The 18,094-nt window shown below is 38.4% G+C and overlaps 1 protein-coding gene across 2 annotated transcripts in view; it reads left to right on the top strand.

Annotated features, from left to right (window-relative positions):
* The window catches only part of ITGBL1 (integrin subunit beta like 1), a 236,348-nt gene that overhangs the window by 117,241 nt on the left and 101,013 nt on the right, over positions 1 to 18,094 (top strand). For both annotated transcript variants that reach the window (XM_006042244.4, XM_044927092.2), the window contains one exon: positions 4,003 to 4,149. In XM_006042244.4, the coding sequence (XP_006042306.2) occupies positions 4,003 to 4,149 (147 nt within the window). The remainder of the gene's footprint in view (positions 1 to 4,002; positions 4,150 to 18,094) is intronic.

Below are 18,094 nucleotides of genomic sequence, written 5' to 3'. Positions count from 1 at the left end.
TCCTAACTTCTTCACTTTTGCTTTTTTCTCTATTTGTTTATGAAAGACTCTAATATAGTATGTTATGACAGTCTAAAAGATTTTCATGATAAATAGATCTCGTCATTTCTAAACTTATGAATCAAAAGCAAGCATTTTCATCATCATTTTATCGCTATAAAATTGAGAAACTAGTAACCTCAGAAGAGAAATTGCAATTTCAAGTTTTTATTTCCTGTCTTTTCTGAAAAGCTAAATACCTGCTTCAGAATCTGGTATTGATACCTTGCATTTCTAACTGGTTTCCTAAACCCACTGATGAAATACCATAAAGAATTTTAGTAGAAAAAGGTACAGTTTCCTTTAGAATGGAATCCATAACCTATTTTTGGCTGCATGTGACTTTAAGTTATTGAAGAATGTATAATATAATTTTTATGACTGTGAAAGCATAGTTTTGTTTATGTTTTCACTCGTCAAGTTCATCTCTGGTCAACATTTAGGTTAGCAATACCACTGTCAATACTCTTTTTCACCATGCTAGACTAGAGTTACATTCAAGCCTTTTTTCTATTACTTTTACATTTACTTCTTCTGTGATATTCATTGGTGTATTGGATTTAGGTATACCTACTTTTCCCCAAACAATGAAACCTTCAAAAACATTCTGTATGCCACTATTTCCTCATTTAAACTGGTTGCCGTATACTCACTGACTCTCAGGAATTACTTTCACTGTGAACGTTTTACTCAAGTCATTCATTTTTTTCATAACCTTCTTCCCCCAGCGTGAACTTGTTCACTGGATGTTGGCTTCTGGTGGCAAAGTGTAGAGGGCACAGCCGTGGATGATTTGAGAAGGCCAGGGCCCATCCTGAACTAGGCAGTGTTCTCCCACTTTGATCCTTTCCTATTTAGAGGCCAGACCTTTCAGCCCGGCCAGTCGCAGCAATGACAGCATCCCATCAGTTCTTTCCAGTGTGTACACAATCGACCACAGCTGTTTCTGAGAGTGCCTTTTGCTCAGCTGAGGAAGGGGCTGGGTCCAAGGCTGAGGCCACACACAGAAGCTTAAGGATCATCACACATATGGTGAAAGTGAGGGCACATTTTATATCTTCTTCCCATTTTTGTTTGGAGTTGGTGATGCCTAGAGGTGACATCCTTGAGAAGGAGTAGTAATCCTTGAGAAGGTCCGTGATGCTGCATTAAATGCACAGGAAATAGAGGTGAAGACCTTATGGACCACGTTTCCTCTAGAACTTGTAGAAGTGCTCAGAAATAGCAGAGGGACAGAAAAGTGAAGCCGCATAACATTAGGGGGAGAAGCACAGAGAGTAAGGACTCAGTGAGGCAAATAGGACAAAAACAGAAGAGAGTGGATATGAGGGCAACAAGGGGAAAGACTTTCAGAGATTTCTTCTAGGTCTAGTGCATCTGTACATTTTTTTAACATTTGTTAAAGCACCCACAATTAATCTGACTTCTTAACTAGACCAGATTTTAATTTCAAGAATCTCTATTAATAATGTCTGTCCATCTTCATGAATTTGTTTTATGCTACTGAAATTTTTTTTTAATGTTGACATGTGAATGAACCTCAGACAGAAAGTAATGGCTATTCTTTTTTTAAAAAATGGTTACTTATTTTAAAATTACTTATTATTAATTTATTGATTTATTAATTTATCATTTATTTGCATTCACTGGCTCTTATTTGCAATGCATAGGATCTTCGTGGTGGTGTGCTGTAGGATCCTTAGTTGAAACATGTGGGATCTAGTTCCCTGACCAGGAATCCAACCTGGGCCATTGCATTGGGAGCGTGGAGTCTTAGCCACTGGACCACCAGGGAAGTCCCTGTAATGGCTGCTCTTAAGCCAACTATGGAACTTCAGAGTATCCTCCCATCAGTCCCCATCTTCCTCCACACAGACTCTGACTTTATGCCACGTGCCAAGGGATCAGGACGCTCACTGCCTGTGAATTCCAAGCACCTGCAGAAGTAGGTGGCCTTCTCCTGAGTACTTAGGAATTCCCTGGCCTCCTCACCTACTGGATGCTTTGTTCTAACTTCCACAGCTATTTTAAACTTTCAAGAGGAAAGCTTTTTTCCCCCCTTTCAATCTAACTGTGTTTTTCAGTTTTATTGTTGAAGTGTCAGCTCATCTTCCACAAATGGCAGCATGTTCTGTACTTTGTCCAGCATCCTCCTGGCACATTCAAGTGCCCTACAAATGATGCTGCTTGTCTCCCAGAATTTCAAAGTCACTGGCTCTCATAGAACAGCAGAATTGATTGTACTTTAAATGTTAAAGATTTTGTTTTAAAATCTGTTTTTTATCTATGCATTTGCAATACAGCTCTGTTTGCAAATTTTGCTCTAAAAATTATATGAGGACAGGGAAGATGGGGAGGAACTTTGTAAGCTAGGATAAATGGCTAGAATCTAGGGAACCCGATAACCTCAGAGCTATAAGTGTTAGTAAGTTAAATTTTTATAATAAAAATTCTTGTGTTTGAAGGTCTAAATGATCATAGTCACATGTCGTATGTATCTATTAGTAATCAAAAATTTTTCCTTTAAAATTATGAGCTCTAAGACAAAGTGTTAGTATCAACAGCAATTTGTTCCATAGATTCTATTACATAGCAGGTGCTCAATAAACTTGTTGAATGGAATTTAGTGTAAATGAGAGATTTGGGTTCCGTAGTCCCTAATAGCTCATCCTACTTTGACTATGATTTTATGATTTATTCCATGAAGAAGCCGGTTTATAATGAAAATCTTCCTGATAGACGGATGCTTCAAACTTGACAGATGGACATCTGCCCATGAGATACTGATAAAACAGGCCAGTCTTCACTGAAGGCCAGTTTTCATACTCTGTGATATATATTCATATCGATGGACATGAGTTTGAGTAAGCTCTAGGAGTTGATGATGGACAGGGAAGCCTGGCCTGCTGCAGTCCATGGGGTCGCAAAGAGTCGGATACGACTAAGCAACTGAACTGAACTGAATATAAAATAGCATGGATTTTTCATCCATTAGCAACATACTTGATTTACTTAAGGAAAGTATGATTCCACTTCCTTTAAAATCCTTCATGCATTTTTGGAGGAATTATTGAAATCTACTTTGCATTTGTCATAATGAATTTCAGAACGGTTATGAAGAGTTCGAAAAACTCAGCTAAGTTATTCATTCCTTTCTGTTCCTACTTGGTTAGATGTGTGGGCTCAAATGAATAAAAATAACAATAGCTCATTTTTATGTAGCATTTTAAGATACATTATATACTTCTTGATAAATGTGGATAGATAATGCGGTTTAGAATGAAGAACCTAAATGTCAAAGAGGGTGTCATTTGACCAGCTGTATTCTGTAGGGAGCAGGGTCAGGATTTGAACCTACTTATATGATTGATAACCTGGTCTATTTTCTGCTATACCATATCACCACTTATCACAGTTTTTTGAAGGCTCTGTGTCCATGTGTAAATAAATTAATTTCTTTCCTGACCTCTTTTGTGTGTATGAAATTAGTCTTCAAGGGTTGTGGGTAGTAAAAAGGTCATGAAAATAAAGTCTGGGAGACTCCAGGAGCTGTGACCCTGTTTCAAAAACAAATTGCTTTCCATTTCCTATGGCTCTCCTCCATATGAATTAATCTCCAGACCCATTAAACCCTCCATTTGGGCCCCAGCAGGCTAATTCAATCTCATGCACTTGGATTTTGAAAGATTCAAGTTGATAGCCCTCCAAACCTGTTTATCTGATCTGGAGTTGTTGCTTTTCTTTACCCTTCACAATCAATCAATACAGCTTGGGTATTTAAGAACGTTGTTGAAAAATGGACTTTTGCCTTAATGTTTTCTATGAGATCCTGAGTTCTTTGTCACACTCACTGTTTGGAAACTAATTCTGACTTCAGTATGTTTTTCTCATATACATGTGTATATGTATAATACATTTTTACATACACTAATATACATGTATACTCTTACTCTCATTGTGAAGGTCACGGGCAGTGTAACTGTGGCAGATGTGACTGCAAAGTAGGCTGGTATGGGAAGAAGTGTGAACACCCACGTTCCTGCCCGCTGTCAACGGAGGAGAGCATCAGAAAGTGCCAGGGAAGTGCCACTCTGCCATGCTCAGGAAGGGGTAAGTGAGGGTCTCAGGCCTTGCCACCCACCACCTCTAACCCTGTGAGTCTAGTGAATTCACTTCACATGTATCTTATTTAAAAGGTAGCTGAGATTCCTGAATGAGGAAAAATTTGCTTTTTCAGAATAATGACTCCAGTATCCACGAGTGAAAATACGGAGAACTATAATCTCTCTCTTTCTTCCTCTCTGTCACAACCGCCCCCACACACACTCACTCACTCACTCAGTCTACTTTAGCTCTGAGATTTGTTCAATTTCCATCTAGTTCAATGCTGCATTAAAAGAAGAAAAAAAAAAGTTTGAATATTTGCTCAGAGCTTTAGCAATAGAACCATCTAATTGTCCACTGACATTTCTGAAACTTAATAACATCCTACTGACTTGTAGTGTTGGCTTTTGAGAAAGCATCGTATAAACAGCTTGGAATAAGCTTTCCTCGTCTTGGATGGCATGTAGCCTCAGGTGTGTTCTTGGTACCAGATCAGTACACACTGGAGGAGAAGGAAGGATTCATCTAGGGGAAAGCTGGTTTCATTGTTTTTGATTTATCAAAATAAGAAATACAATTTCACCTCTCATGCGAAAAATGGCAAAGTTAATGTGAAATATGCTTTTGGAGGAACTGGTAATTGAAGTTATTACAAATTTTATTCATGAAAGAGGAAAATGAGAAAGATTTCCCTTATGTGAATGTTAGATCAGAACCACCACAATATTGTAAAGTAATTAGCCTTCAATTAAATAAATTTAAAAAATTAATTTTATGTTGCAGGGCTTTTTTTTTTCTTTTTGAAAAATGAATTTTTGAGATTGAATTCAAGTGTCATAAAATTTATGCTTATAAAGTATACAACTTAGAGGGTTTTTTTTTCTTTTTTTTTTTTTTTTTACTGTATTCATAGAATTATCTGACCTTCACCACTGATTTGTTCCAGAACATTTTCATCACCACAAAAAGAAACTTGGTACCCCTTCCTGGTCACTCTCCGTATTCTCCCCACTCAGCCCCTGGAAACCATTAATCTTCTTCCTGTCTCTGTACTTTTGCCTGATCTGGATATTGCATCTAAACAGGAAATGTGTTCTTTTGCGTCTGGCTTTTCTCACTTAGCTTAATGTTTTCAACATTGTAATGTGTCAGTACCTCGTTTTATGGCTGCATAATATTCATCTGTATGGATATACCACATTTGTTCATCCACCCATCTGTCAATCAACATTTGAGTTGTTTATTCTTTTTGGCCATTGTAAATACTGTTCTATGAATATTTATTTACAAGTTTTGTGCAGAGAATTTTTTTTTTTCATTTATCTTGGATATCTGCCCATGAGTTGGAATTGCTGTGTCATATGGAGTTCTATGGTTAGGTTCTTGACGTACCGTAACACTGGCTTTAAAGTGACTGTACTATTTTAGTTTTCCTTCAGAAGTGTATGAAGGTTCCAATTTCTCCACATCCCCACTGTTATTTATTATCATATGTCATCTTTTCTCTATTATTATTTTTTTGAGGGGTGGGTAGAAAACCCTCCCAAGTCTCCAAGATTATTTGTAACATACTGTTTTCCTGTACTCTGGTATTATCCCTAATGATTATAAGAAAGAGGATAAAATACAGATAGAAGGAATTTTTAATTTCAGAAGCATTTTGGATTTGCCCCATCCTTCACTAATAACCCCAGACAGGAACCACTGTTATACCAGCATTAGTAAAATATTGTGATTCTAGTGTTTCAGCAAGCCTATTATGCTCTTAAAATAACAAAGACTAAAAATCAGTTTTTCTTGGACTATTGTTATTTATTGCTAAGAATAGCAAGCTATATAATAGAAAAATAAGAAAAGCATATAAAATATCTTAAACATAGAAAATGACTTTAAGTATGTGTGTATAAATATATATCTGCCAAAGTTTTCCATTTGTCTTAAATTTTTATATGATGTTAGTGCAAGAGAATTATTTATGGACTTCATATATCAATGTTTAATAAACTCTGACAAACATATTTGTCTCCTACCTTTATGAATAATCTTTATTTAGTTCCTATTTTTCGGGACTAGAATATATTTAAAGTTTATTGTACCAAAAAAGTTTTAATATGTAGAGAATTATATTTTTTATTTTTTTTTTTTGAAATTCGTTCAAGCCTTTTGATGCTCTTTACCGATTGTAAGCTTCTTTAGTTTCCTCACAAGAAAACAGAGATATTGATGAGTGAAGAGGTTTTCCAGAGAACTGTAACAAAATGTAAGAATTTTGAGAATGAAGACCAAGGATTTATGACAGTCAGGCCAGTGCTCGGACCAATGGTCAGAGACTTCGTTTTTCATAGGGCTACATCTGCAAACTCATGAGCACTGGAGGTTTTAAAGCAAATGGCCAAGATGGAAACTCCCAAAGGATTAGTTTTGCGGTTTATGAATGCCAACTGCAGCGTGGTTACATGAGTGAAGAAAGCAATTACAAAGCCCATCGGGTCTCCAGCCGGAGAGCCTCAGCAGCTCACCAGCTGGGGCCAAGCGGAGAAAAAAAGCAATTCTCCTGGTAGAATTAAATTAGATTACTTGCTTGTGCCAATGATGACTATGTGTGATCATTATGTCTTAAAGGCAGGGGAATAATTTAGAGGATGTCTTAAACTCTTGGTTAATCCTGTAATTCCTTGATTTCTACTCCTTCATTTAGTTAGATGATTCTCCCGGAGCCAGTGTGGATATCCAATGATTCATCCTAATTTCTGCTCCTGGGGTTGGGGGGTGGGGTGCAACTTTCTCGATTCTCCTATCAGTGTTCCGCTCCAAGGGCAAAAGAGTCGGACATGACTGAGCACTCAGACACAGGCAATGTCTACACATTAGTTTTCAACTCTTCTTGGTTAAAAACACACTTTTATTGTTATTGAGGTTCTCCTGGGTACGTGGTCTGGCTTTGGCCAGAAAATATGAGCAAAAGGGATGTTATCACTTCCAAGCGGAGGATGCGGAGGCAGTGAGAGATTGTTGTGCTGTTGTGTTCCCTGGCATGGAGATTTGCAGTGTTTAAGATGGTAGCTGATCTAAATAAGGAGATGTCTGCTGACCCACCAAAGGTCTATAACACAAAGGTTTTTAACCAAGAAGAGTTGAAAACTAATGTGTAGACATTGCCTGTGTCTGTGTGGCTCAGTCATGTCCGACTCTTTTGCCCTTGGAGCGGAACACAGATAGGAGAATCAAGAAAGTTGCACCCCACCCCCCAACCCCAGGAGCAGAAATTAGGATAAATAAACCTTTGTTGTTTCAAGTGGCTGAGACGTTGGGGTTGTTTGTTATGGCCACAGAACTCCTGATCATACTCTCTTCTGCATGCAGAATTAGGGAACACAGCCAAAGCAACACAACCAAGCTAGCAAATGCAGCAAAAATCACCCTTAAATCCAAAGAGATAGGTATAAAAAAGTTGAGGTTTATTATTGTGTATATACTGAATGTATCATATCAGCATGAGTATCTAAATCAGCATAAATAGGGACTTCAATGGCAGTCCAGTGGTTAGAAATCCATGCTTCTGCTGCAAGAGACATGGGTTCAATCTCTGGTTGGGGAACTAAGACCCCATATGCTCCATGGTATGGCAAAATCAAACATAAAAATATGTATATTTTATGTGATATATTTATATTATTCTGTTAATATCAATAGCATTTATGGGCACAATAAAATGCTAAGAGCATTGAATGCATTACCTTTTTTAATATTCCCAAAACACAATGAGGTAGGAAGAAATATAATTCTTCTACTTTTCACAAAAGAAGAAACTGGAACAATCTGTCATCTTACCTGGTAGGTGCAGGAGGTACAAGTTTTCATAGAAATTTTAATCCAGGCCCTTCGATGCAAGAGTTGTCATTTAAGATAATTTACTAACATTCTAATTTGTTAATGTGTTCTCGTAACAATTTTCTAAACAACTTGCAGTGAATATATTTTCTTATTACAAGTATTCTTCTGCAAAATTATTGGTATGGCTACATAGCATTCCATAATATGGTTGTATCCATAGCAAAATAATTTAATCAACCCTCTTTTATTAGAAATCTAAATTGTCTCTTATTTTATTCAAGTGACAAATGTCATACTTTATACTCTTATAGAAGAACATTTGCATAAACCCTAAGTATTATTCTTAGCTGTGGGTTTGTTGTTGTTTAGTGGCTCAGTCATATCTGACTCTTTGCAATCCCATGGACAGCAGCAGCCAGATTCCTCTGTCCTCCACTATCTCCCAGAGCTTGCTCAAATTCATATCCTTTGAGTCCATGATGCTGTCTAACCATCTCATCCTCTGCTGCCCCCTTCTCCTTTTGCCTTCAATCTTTCCCAGATCCAGGGTCTTTTCCAGTAATTTGGCTCTCTGCATCAGGTGGCCAAAATATTGGAGTTTCAGCTTCAGCATCATTCCTTTCAATGTATATTCAGAGTTGATTTCCTTTAGGATTGACTGGTTAGATCTTGCTGTCCAAGGGACTCTTGAGAGTCTTCTCCAGCATCACAGTTGAAAAGCATCAGTTCTTTGGCTCTCAGCCTTCTTTATGGTCCAACTCTCACACCCATCCATACACAACTACTGGAAAAACCATAGCTTTGACTATATGGACCTATGTCAGCAAAGTGATTTCTCTGCTTTTTAATATGCCGTCAAGGTTTGTCACAGCTTTCCTTCCAAGGAGCAAGGATCTTTTAACTTCATGGCTGTGGTCACTGTCCGCAGTGGTTTTGGAGCCCAAGAAAATAAAATAGGTCACTGATTCCGCTTTTTCCCCTTCTATTTGCCATGAAGTGATGGGACTAGATACCGTGATCTTTGTTTTTCAAATGCTGAGTTTCAAGCCAGCTTTTCACTCTCCTCTTTCACCTTCTTCAACGGACTCTTTAGTTCCTCTTCACTTTCTGCCATTACAGTGGTATCATCTGCATGTCTAAGGTTGTTGATATTTCTCTCAGCAGTCTTGATTCCAGCTTGTGATTCATCTAGCCCAGCATTTCTCATGATGTTCTTTGTATATAAGTTAAATAAGCAGGGTGACAATTTACAGTCTTGTCTTACTCCTTTCCTGATTTGGAACCAGTCCATTGTTCCATGTCTGGTTCTACCTGTTGCTTCTTGATCCACATATACAGGTTTCTCAGGAGACAGGTAAGGTGGTCTGGTATTCCCATATCTTTAAGAATTTTCCACAGTTTGTTGTGATCAACACAGTCAAAGGCTTTAGCATAGTCAATGAAAAAGAATTAGATGTTTTTGTAGAATTTTCTAGCTTTCTCCATGTTCCAAGCAGTGCTGGCAATTTGATCTCTGATTCCACTGCCTTTTTAAAAGCCAGCTTGTACATCTGGAAGTTCTTGGTTCACAGTACTACTGAAGCTTAGCTTGAAGGATTTTGAGCATGACCTTGCTAGCATGTGAAATGAGTGCAATTGTATGGTAGTTTGAACATTCCTTGGTGTTGCCCTTCTTTGAGATTGGAATGAATACTGACCTTTTCCAGTCCTGTGACTACTGTTGAGTTTTCCAAATTTGCTGACATATTGAGTGCAACACTTTAACAGCATCATATTTTAGGATTTAAAATAGCTCAGCTGGAGTTCCGTCACCTGTACTAGCTTTGTTCACAATAAGGCTTCCTCAGGCCCACTTGACTTCACACTCCAGGATGTCCGACTTTAGGTGAGTAGCCATACCATTGTGATTCCAGGTCGTTAAGACCTGTTTTGTATAGTTCTTCTGTGTATTCTTGCCACCTCTTCTTAATCTCTTCTGCTTGCTTTCCTTGTGGTTCAGCTGGTAAAGAATCCACCTGCAATGTGGGAGACCTGGGTTTGATCCCTGGGTTGGGAAGATCTCCTGGAGAAGGGAACAGCTACCCACTCCAGTGTTCTGGCTTGGAGAATTCCATGGACTATACAGTCCATGGGGTCTCAAAGAGTTGGATATGACTGAGCAACTTTCATTTTCACTTTTTCTGTTAGGTCCTTACCATTTCTGACCTTATCATGCCCATTCAAGGGCATGAAATATACCCTTGAAACCTCCAATTTTCTTGAAGAGATCTCTAGTCTTTCCCATTCTATAGTTTTCCTCTATTTCTTTGCACTGTTCTTTTAAGATGGCCTTATCTCTCCTTCCTATTCTCTGGAACTCACTTGGGTGTATCTTTCCCTTTTTGCTTCCCTTCTTCCTCATCTTTTTGTAAGGCCTCCTCAGACAACCACTTTGCTTTCTTGCATTTCTTTTTCTTGGAGGTGGTGTTGGTCACTGACTCCTGTACAGTGTTATAGATCTCTGTCCATAGTTCTTCAGGCACTCTATCAGATCTTATCTCTTGAATCTATTCATCACTTCCACTTTTTAATCATAAGGTATTTGATTTAGGTCATGCCTGAATGGTCTAGTGATTTTTCCTACTTTTTTCAATTTAAGCCTGAATTTTGCAATCAGGAGCTCATGATTGGAGCCACAGTCAACTCTAGGCCTTGTTTTTGCTGAAAGTACAGAACTTCTCCATCTTCAACTGCAAAGAATACAATCAGTCTGATTTTTATATCGCCCATCTGCTGATGTCCATGTGTAGAGTCATCTCCTGGGTTGTTGGAAAAAGATGTTTGTTATGACGACCATGTTCTCTTGACAGAACTTAACACTAACTGTGTTAGCCTTTGCCCTGCTTCATTTTGTACTCTAAGGCCCAGACTTGCCTGTTATTCTGAGTATCTCTTGACTTCCTACTTTTGCATTCCAATCCCCTATGATGGAAAGTACATCTTTTGAAACAAACCAAGATCATTCTGTCATTTTTGAAACTGCACCCAAGTACTGCATTTCAGATTCTTCTGTTGACTTTGAGGACTGCTCCATTTCTTCCAAGGGATTCTTGCCCACAGTAGTAAATATAATGGTCATCTGAATCAAATTTGCCCGTTCCTGTCCATTTTAGCTCACTGATTCCTAAGATGTCAATGTTCAATCTTGCCGTCTCCTGCTTGATCACATCCAATTTACCTTGATTAATGGACCTAACATTCCAGACTTTCAGGCAATATCATTCTTTATAGATGGAACTTTACTTTCACCACCAGACATATACATAACTGAGTGTTGCTTCTGCTTTGGCCCAGCCTCTTCATTCTTTCTGGAGCTATTATTGCCTTCTGCTCTTCCACAGTAGCATATTGGACACTTTCTGACCTGGAGGGCTTAACTTCTGCTTTCATATCTTTTGCCTTTTCATACTGTTCATGGGATTCTCGAGGCAAGAATACTGGTGTGGGTTCCATTTCATCCTCCAGTGGGCCATAGAACTCATCAGTATGACTGGTCCATCTTGGGTGACCCTGCATGGTGTGGCTCATAGATTCCTTGAGTTACACAGCCCACTTCGTCATGACAAGGCTGTGATCCATGAAGGAGTGGATGTGGATTGAAAACATTTAAATGCATAAAAATATAACTTCTTAATAAATGTTCCCAAACAATTTATATTCTCTAGAATAATTGTACCGGGGTGGAAGAGGGTTTCCCTCCGCCTACCAGTAGTGACAATTTAAATAATTCGCTTTCCATGGGGTGGTTTCTGTTTATGTTGAAACTTTTACCATTTATCAAACTCCTTTTACTGACTTCTGTAATCATCAAAACGAACAGTTTATCTGCAGGCATTAGTACTCAGCAGCTCGTGTTGGCAGCGTTTGCCCTCTTTGGTCATCATTCGTCCTGTGTCTAAGTCATTGTCTCCTTTGGTACCACAGTCCCGTGTTTGTTGTCTGTCCCCTGTTCCCTTTGGGTTTCTTTAATCAGACTTGTTCTAAGAGAGATTGCACGTGTTTTGGCCCTTCAACACACATACCCATACACCCCCACATGGGGAGGTGTGAGGTGGGAGGAGAATGACAAATGGAAGCTAATTATTGAATATCGTAGCTTCTACAAAATAGGAACTGTCTTCATTTTTATCAATTAGTATGCCTTAATTAATGAATTAAGCAAGTTGGTTCAGTTTCCTCACCTAGGAACATAATTTGAAAGAAGGATAGCATGCCAAATTTGCACCATCTGGAGATTTTTCAATTTAAACTATCATTTATCTCTTCTTTTTATTGGCAAAGCACACCTTTTCTCGCTTTGATCAACCAGAGAAGCTTTTTGTGATGCATGCATTTTTTTTAACCTGTGTTTTTTACCTCTACGTAATTATTTTATAACTGCCATTTTTCTTATTTATATACAGAGACATACAATTGTTATTTGAAATAGAAAAAAATTTTGTTTTAAGTCCTCTAAAAAATTATTGTCAATTTTTGTGGGTAGGAGGGTCTTTTAATTTTTTAAGAAAATTTTTTATCAGCTTTATTGAGATATTGATGTAAAAAAAAAATTGCACATATTAAAGGTATATAATTTGATTAGTTTGGACGTGTGCACATATCTGTGGTGGCATCAGCACAGTCAGGGTGACACACAGATCCATTAAATGTCCCTGTGTCCTTTTCCTGTGTGTGTGTATGTAGTAATGCTTAGCACAAGCGAACATTGACCATCTAACACAGTCAAACTAACAGAAGCAGAAAATAGGATGGTGGTCACCAGTGGAGTGGGGAGGAGGAAAGGGGGGAGGTTTTTTTCAGTGGGTATGTTTTTTTTATACAAGGTAAATAAGGTCTGGAGATCTCCTATACAACATAGAGTGGAGAGCTAACAATTTTAACTTTTTTGTGTGGTTTTGTGAACTGAAAAAAATTGTTGAGAGGATAGTTCTCCAAACATTTTAAGCACTGCACCACCTAGTGTGATTTTGATTGTATTTTTAAAATTCCCAGAGGCTTAATTAGATATCTTATTGTAAGTGACGTGGGAAATGTATAGACAAGAGAACCCAGTATTTCCTTTGAGTAGTACTTCGAGTACACTTTGTCGACAAAGGTCTGTAGAGTCAAAGCTATGGTTTTTCCAGTAGTTATGTACGGATGTGAGAGTTGGATCATAAAGAAGGCTGAGGGCCGAAAAACCAATGCTTCCAAATTGTGGTGCTGGAGAAGACTTTTGTGAGTCCCTTGGATAACAAGGACTGTTATCCAATCAATCCTAAAGGAAATCAACTCTGAATACTCATTGGAAGGACTGATGCTGAAGTTGAAACTTTGGTCACCTGATGCGAAGAGCCGACTTACTGGAAAAGGCCCTGATTCTAGGAAAGACTGAAGGCAAAGCAGAAGGGGGCAGCAGGAATGAGATGGTTAGAGACAAACAAGATGGCAGAGGAGTAGGTGGACATGGAGGACATCTCTCTCTACGAGTACATCAGGAATACACCTTCAGACCCAGAAGTGCATTCAGAACGCCAGCTGAGAGTGGGCAGGAGTACCTGACCACTGAAAAAGAATATATAGAACCACGCAAAACTCGGCAGGCTGAAGGAACTAGGGGAGAATCAGGAGTGTTAGGACTGGACCTGCCCTCAGCAGGTGGGGGCACTGAAGCAGGGGTCCGATCCCCACCTCGGGGCAATTGTTTGGGTCAGAGGACATGGTTAGATAGCATCACCGATGCAATGGGCGTGAAATTGAGCAAACTCCAGAAGTTAGTGGAGGACAGGGGATCCTGGTGTGCTGCAGTCCATGGGGCTAAAAAGAGCTGGACGTGACTTAGGGACTTAACCACAGCAACAACTTTGAGAAGGAGAGTAGGATTCAGATTTACTCTTTACTAAGTATTCAGTTTGATCGATCCCCTGTGTCTGTCAGAGCTTAAGAACTCTGGAACAGTCATACACTGAATTATGACCTTTCAGACATAGTTGCTGAGCACCCCAGCCAAAGAAGGTGCAGAAATGATCCTGTAAAATAAACTTCTTTACTCCTCCTTTTCCAGAAGGAATCATCCTACTTTCAGTGATGCACCAAATGGGGATATCAGTGAATTGGGAAATCATGCCATAAGCAGAAGTCTATATTTTGTCGTATTTATAGACATTAAATGATGAGATATCAGTCTTTGGATCCCCAGGGTGTCTCCCACGGATCTCTGAGCACACCTTAAATTTTCAATGTCTCTTTTATGGCTTTTATGTGTTCTCTAAAATCATGGAATGACCCAGAGTAGAAAAATAGTATCTAGGAAGAGAAAAAGCCTCTTTGTTATTTGCTTCCTTTGTACTCAGAAAATACTTATTAGAATGTCTTAAACTGTATATGTGTTCCACATTTCACAAAACCTCAATGATGTGAATGCTATTTATTATGACTTTGTTAGGGCTTCCAGGGTGGCACAGTGGTAAAGAATCCATCTGCTGATGCAGGAGACGCAAGAGACACGGGTTCGATCCCTGGATCGGGAAGATCCTCTGGACAAAGAAATGGCAACCCACCCCAGTATTCTTGCCTGGGAAATCCCAAGGACAGAGAAGCCTGGCGGGCTGCAGTCCATGGGGTCACAACAAGTTGGATCTGACTGTATGTGCATGCACACACACACTACTTATTTAAAAAATAATATAGAGAGAAAAAGATTGGGATCATGGAAGAACGAAATATAGTGCCTCCATCATTCTTCATGGTTTCATGATGTGTTGGGACATTTTCTACCTTCATGAGGGACCAAAGGTGCAGGCGCCTTGTGCAGCTGCAGACTGGTGTTTTTCTGGCCAGTCCATATTAAACCTGATATTTAATCTCTTGATTCTATGAAGAAGCAGCATTTACTAAACTACAGGCATAATTTGTGTACATTGAAGGAAATTGCTAAATATAATGGAAGCAAGCCAAGAAAAGAAGATCTCATGTAAGATGACTCAGTAGGAATTCTCCTTTCCAGCAGGCAAATAATTATCTCTGTTCCTCTTCTTTATTTCACTGTGCCTTTCCTCTTGCTATTTTAATATTCAGCAGAGCAGAAAGGAAAAAAAAAATTCAGAAGCTGAATTTAATAATTTTGTCTAATCTTTTAAAAAAGATGGTACAAAGTAACTCAATGGAAAATAATAAATGTAGTATTTTTTTCAGATAACCTGAGGATTTTCTGATCCATAGTCCAGAAAACTGTATCACTCCCCAGACAGAGTGAATATTTCGTGTGTGTGTTCCAGTCAGCGATCTTGCTTAAATGGTTTGTCTCCGGCAACAGAACATTTTGTGTCAAAGATAGAAATCAATCCAAATAAATGGACAATTTTTATTACATTTTGCATAGCTTTTATGGAGTAAATTGAAAACTGGCAAAATTTTCTGGCTAAGAAAAGTTCCCAGTAAAGACTGCAACAGATATTGTCAAAATCTATTTGAAATGAAAATAGAATATCGGGCATGAATTCAATCGTGATTTCTTTAAGTGACCTTAAAATGAAATGTGTGCCAACTATGACAGTTTTGTTACTATAATTATTTATTTCTATTAAAACATTAAGCCCACTGTGTAGGATGTAGTGTGGGGCTCTGGTGGTTATTTACCTGCTTTTATTCAATATAAACAAGCAAACCGGATACATTTCATGGGGAACAGTCTCTGGGAACAGTCTCTTCTGGATTTCAACAGTAATCTTCACAGAACTACACATTCTTTTTTTTTTTTTTTTTTTTAAATTTTATTTTATTTTTAAACTTTACATAACTGTATTAGATTTGCCAAATATCAAAATGAATCCGCCACAGGTATACATGTGTTCCCCATCCCGAACCCTCCTCCCTCCTCCCTCCCCATTCCATCCCTCTGGGTCGTCCCAGTGCACCAGCCCCAAGCATCCAGTATCGTACATCGAACCTGGACTGGCAACTCATTTCATACATGATATTTACATGTTTCAATGCCATTCTCCCAAATCTTCCCACCCTCTCCCTCTCCCACAGAGTCCATAAGACTGTTCTATACATCAGTGTCTCTTTTGCTGTCTCGTACACAGGGTTATTGTTACCATCTTTCTAAATTCCATATATATGCGTTAGTATACTGTATTGGTGTTTTTCTTTCTGGCTTACTTCACTCTGTATAATAGGCTCCAGTTTCATCCACCTCATTAGAACTGATTCAAATGTATTCTTTTTAATGGCTGAATAATACTCCATTGTGTATATGTACCACTGCTTTCTTATCCATTCATCTGCTGATGGACATCTAGGTTGCTTCCATGTCCTGGCTATTATAAACAGTGCTGCGATGAACATTGGGGTACTCGTGTCTCTTTCCCTTCTGGTTTTCTCAGTGTGTATGCCCAGCAGTGGGATTGCTGGATCATAAGGCATGTCTATTTCCAGTTTTTTAAGGAATCTCCACACTGTTCTCCATAGTGGCTGCACTAGTTTGCATTCCCACCAACAGTGTAAGAGGGTTCCCTTTTCTCCACACCCTCTCCAGCATTTATTACTTGTAGACTTTTGGATTGCAGCCATTCTGACTGGTGTGAAATGGTACCTCATAGTGGTTTTGATTTGCATTTCTCTGATAATGAGTGATGTTGAGCATCTTTTCATGTGTTTGTTAGCCATCTGTATGTCTTCTTTGGAGAAATGTCTATTTAGTTCTTTGGCCCATTTTTTGATTGGGTCATTTATTTTTCTGGAGTTGAGCTGTAGGAGTTGCTTGTATATTCTGGAGATTAGTTGTTTGTCAGTTGCTTCATTTGCTATTATCTTCTCCCATTCTGAAGGCTGTCTTTTCACCTTGCTAATAGTTTCCTTTGATGTGCAGAAGCTTTTAAGGTTAATTAGGTCCCATTTGTTTATTTTTGCTTTTATTTCCAATATTCTGGGAGGTGGGTCATAGAGGATCCTGCTGTGATGTATGTCAGAGAGTGTTTTGCCTATGTTCTCCTCTAGGAGTTTTATAGTTTCTGGTCTTACGTTTAGATCTTTAATCCATTTTGAGTTTATTTTTGTGTATGGTGTTAGAAAGTGTTCTAGTTTCATTCTTTTACAAGTGGTTGACCAGAGTTCCCAGCACCACTTGTTAAAGAGATTGTCTTTAATCCATTGTATATTCTTGCCTCCTTTGTCGAAGATAAGGTGTCCATATGTGCGTGGATTTATCTCTGGGCTTTCTATTTTGTTCCATTGATCTATATTTCTGTCTTTGTGCCAGTACCATACTGTCTTGATAACTGTGGCTTTGTAGTAGAGCCTGAAGTCAGGTAGGTTGATTCCTCCAGTTCCATTCTTCTTTCTCAAGATCGCTTTGGCTATTCGAGGTTTTTTGTTTTTCCATACAAATTGTGAAATTATTTGTTCTAGCTCTGTGAAGAATGCTGTTGGTAGCTTGATAGGGATTGCATTGAATCTATAGATTGCTTTGGGTAGTATACTCATTTTCACTACATTGATTCTTCCAATCCATGAACATGGTATATTTCTCCATCTGTTAGTGTCCTCTTTGATTTCTTTCACCAGTGTTTTATAGTTTTCTATATATAGGTCTTTAGATTCTTTAGGTAGATATATTCCTAAGTATTTTATTCTTTCCGTTGCAATGGTGAATGGAATTGTTTCCTTAATTTCTCTTTCTGTTTTCTCATTATTAGTGTATAGGAATGCAAGGGATTTCTGTGTGTTGATTTTATATCCTGCAACTTTACTATAGTCATTGATTAGTTCTAGTAATTTTCTGGTGGAGTCTTTAGGGTTTTCTATGTAGAGGATCATGTCATCTGCAAACAGTGAGAGCTTTACTTCTTCTTTTCCAATTTGGATTCCTTTTATTTCTTTTTCTGCTCTGATTGCTGTGGCCAAAACTTCCAAAACTATGTTGAATAGTAATGGTGAAAGTGGGCACCCTTGTCTTGTTCCTGACTTTAGAGGAAATGCTTTCAATTTTTCACCATTGAGGATAATGTTTGCTGTGGGTTTGTCATATATAGCTTTGATTATGTTGAGGTATGTTCCTTCTATTCCTGCTTTCTGGAGAGTTTTTATCATAAATGGA

The sequence above is a fragment of the Bubalus bubalis genome, chromosome 13, assembly GCF_019923935.1.
Source record: "Bubalus bubalis isolate 160015118507 breed Murrah chromosome 13, NDDB_SH_1, whole genome shotgun sequence".
NCBI classification, from domain to species: Eukaryota; Metazoa; Chordata; class Mammalia; order Artiodactyla; family Bovidae; genus Bubalus; species Bubalus bubalis.
Note: the sequence above shows the minus strand (reverse complement) of the source record. Positions and strands in the feature narration are given on the sequence as shown.